Genomic DNA, 1,186 nt, shown 5'->3' on the forward strand with positions numbered 1-1,186 from the left:
AATCAACAATTGCTTCCCATGCCATTTTTATTATGTCCTTTGTAACAGACTTAGATTTAAATATCTATATATACCAAATTACAGTGCATGTTTCTCAGCTCATTTTAAAGGATACCAAACATTTTTTTTTTTTTACTTTAAGCAGAGGTATACAAAGGGTATCCATTTAATTTACAATACTGTATATTCTCGAGATTAACTGCCCATATGTTAAGAGAAAAACATTTCAACAGTCAAGAAAATGGAATTATTCAGTTTGGTCAATCTATGCAACTTATACATGACATTAAAGGCTTCCAAATGAATTCAAACTATTTTGTCTTGCAAATTCATTATATCTTTCACATCTGGTCCTCTGATACAAAACCAATTAAGTGGAAAATTTACACAACAGAGCCATCTGATTGACGGGACTAAAAACAGGTTAAAAAAATATACATATATTAAAGATAGAAATTCACAAAAATAAATGTAAAAGAAAAAGAAAGAAAGTAAGAAAAAAAAATTGTCCAGGAACATTTAATATAATAAACAACTGTAGACTGTAAAGGTTTCAGTCACATAAAAAAAAAAAAAAAAGATGAGCTGCATTATTTTTCTGAGAGCCATCAGTGTGGAAATTCGTCTTGTTTATACTTCAAAACACAACATGCAGAATACAATCACAGTGAGCGGTTTGTCTTTTCGGGTGGGAGAGCTTTTCATTTTTTCTTTCCTTTAGCTGCTAATTCCATGCCTCTAATGTATTTTCTTGGTATATGATACGTTTCTGGAAGGTAAGAAAAACGTGTTAAAGTTACTAACAATTCCTGCTGTTATATTAAAAACAAATAATAGTAATAATTTCATGGTGAAGTGTAAGGAATGGCCCACTCAACTAAGTTTTATTTTGAATTAAAAACACTGAAAAATCATGCACTATATCAAAGAATAAATTATTGATTTCAGAAAACATGCCGCTCAGCTATTATATTGTGCACAATATAAAAAAAATCAACACCAAATAATGTAGTCTCTTCAAATATATTGCAATTCACTTAAGAGATTACAAACAAGTTAATCTAAATATTTGTTTTAGAAATTAACCCACTGGTGTTGGGTACATGCATTGTCCACTGTTGTTCTTTGTCAATTGTCAAATATCGAGATGGCTTCACAAAAAAGGTTTTTTATTTCTGATGCTACC

General features: G+C 29.8%; 1 protein-coding gene across 2 annotated transcripts in view; it reads right to left on the minus strand.

The window, feature by feature from the left end:
- Nucleotides 1–9: 9 nt before the first annotated feature.
- The window catches only part of LOC119585610 (eukaryotic translation initiation factor 2D-like), an 18,116-nt gene continuing 16,939 nt past the window's right edge, over nt 10–1,186 (minus strand). Inside the window, exon 13 of one of the 2 annotated variants that reach the window (XM_037934278.1) lies at nt 10–769. In XM_037934278.1, the coding sequence (XP_037790206.1) occupies nt 702–769 (68 nt within the window). In that variant the 3' untranslated portion in view covers nt 10–701. The remainder of the gene's footprint in view (nt 770–1,186) is intronic. The other variant, XM_037934279.1, reaches the window with a different exon arrangement.

Source organism: Penaeus monodon, chromosome 20 (genome assembly GCF_015228065.2).
Source record: "Penaeus monodon isolate SGIC_2016 chromosome 20, NSTDA_Pmon_1, whole genome shotgun sequence".
NCBI classification, from domain to species: Eukaryota; Metazoa; Arthropoda; class Malacostraca; order Decapoda; family Penaeidae; genus Penaeus; species Penaeus monodon.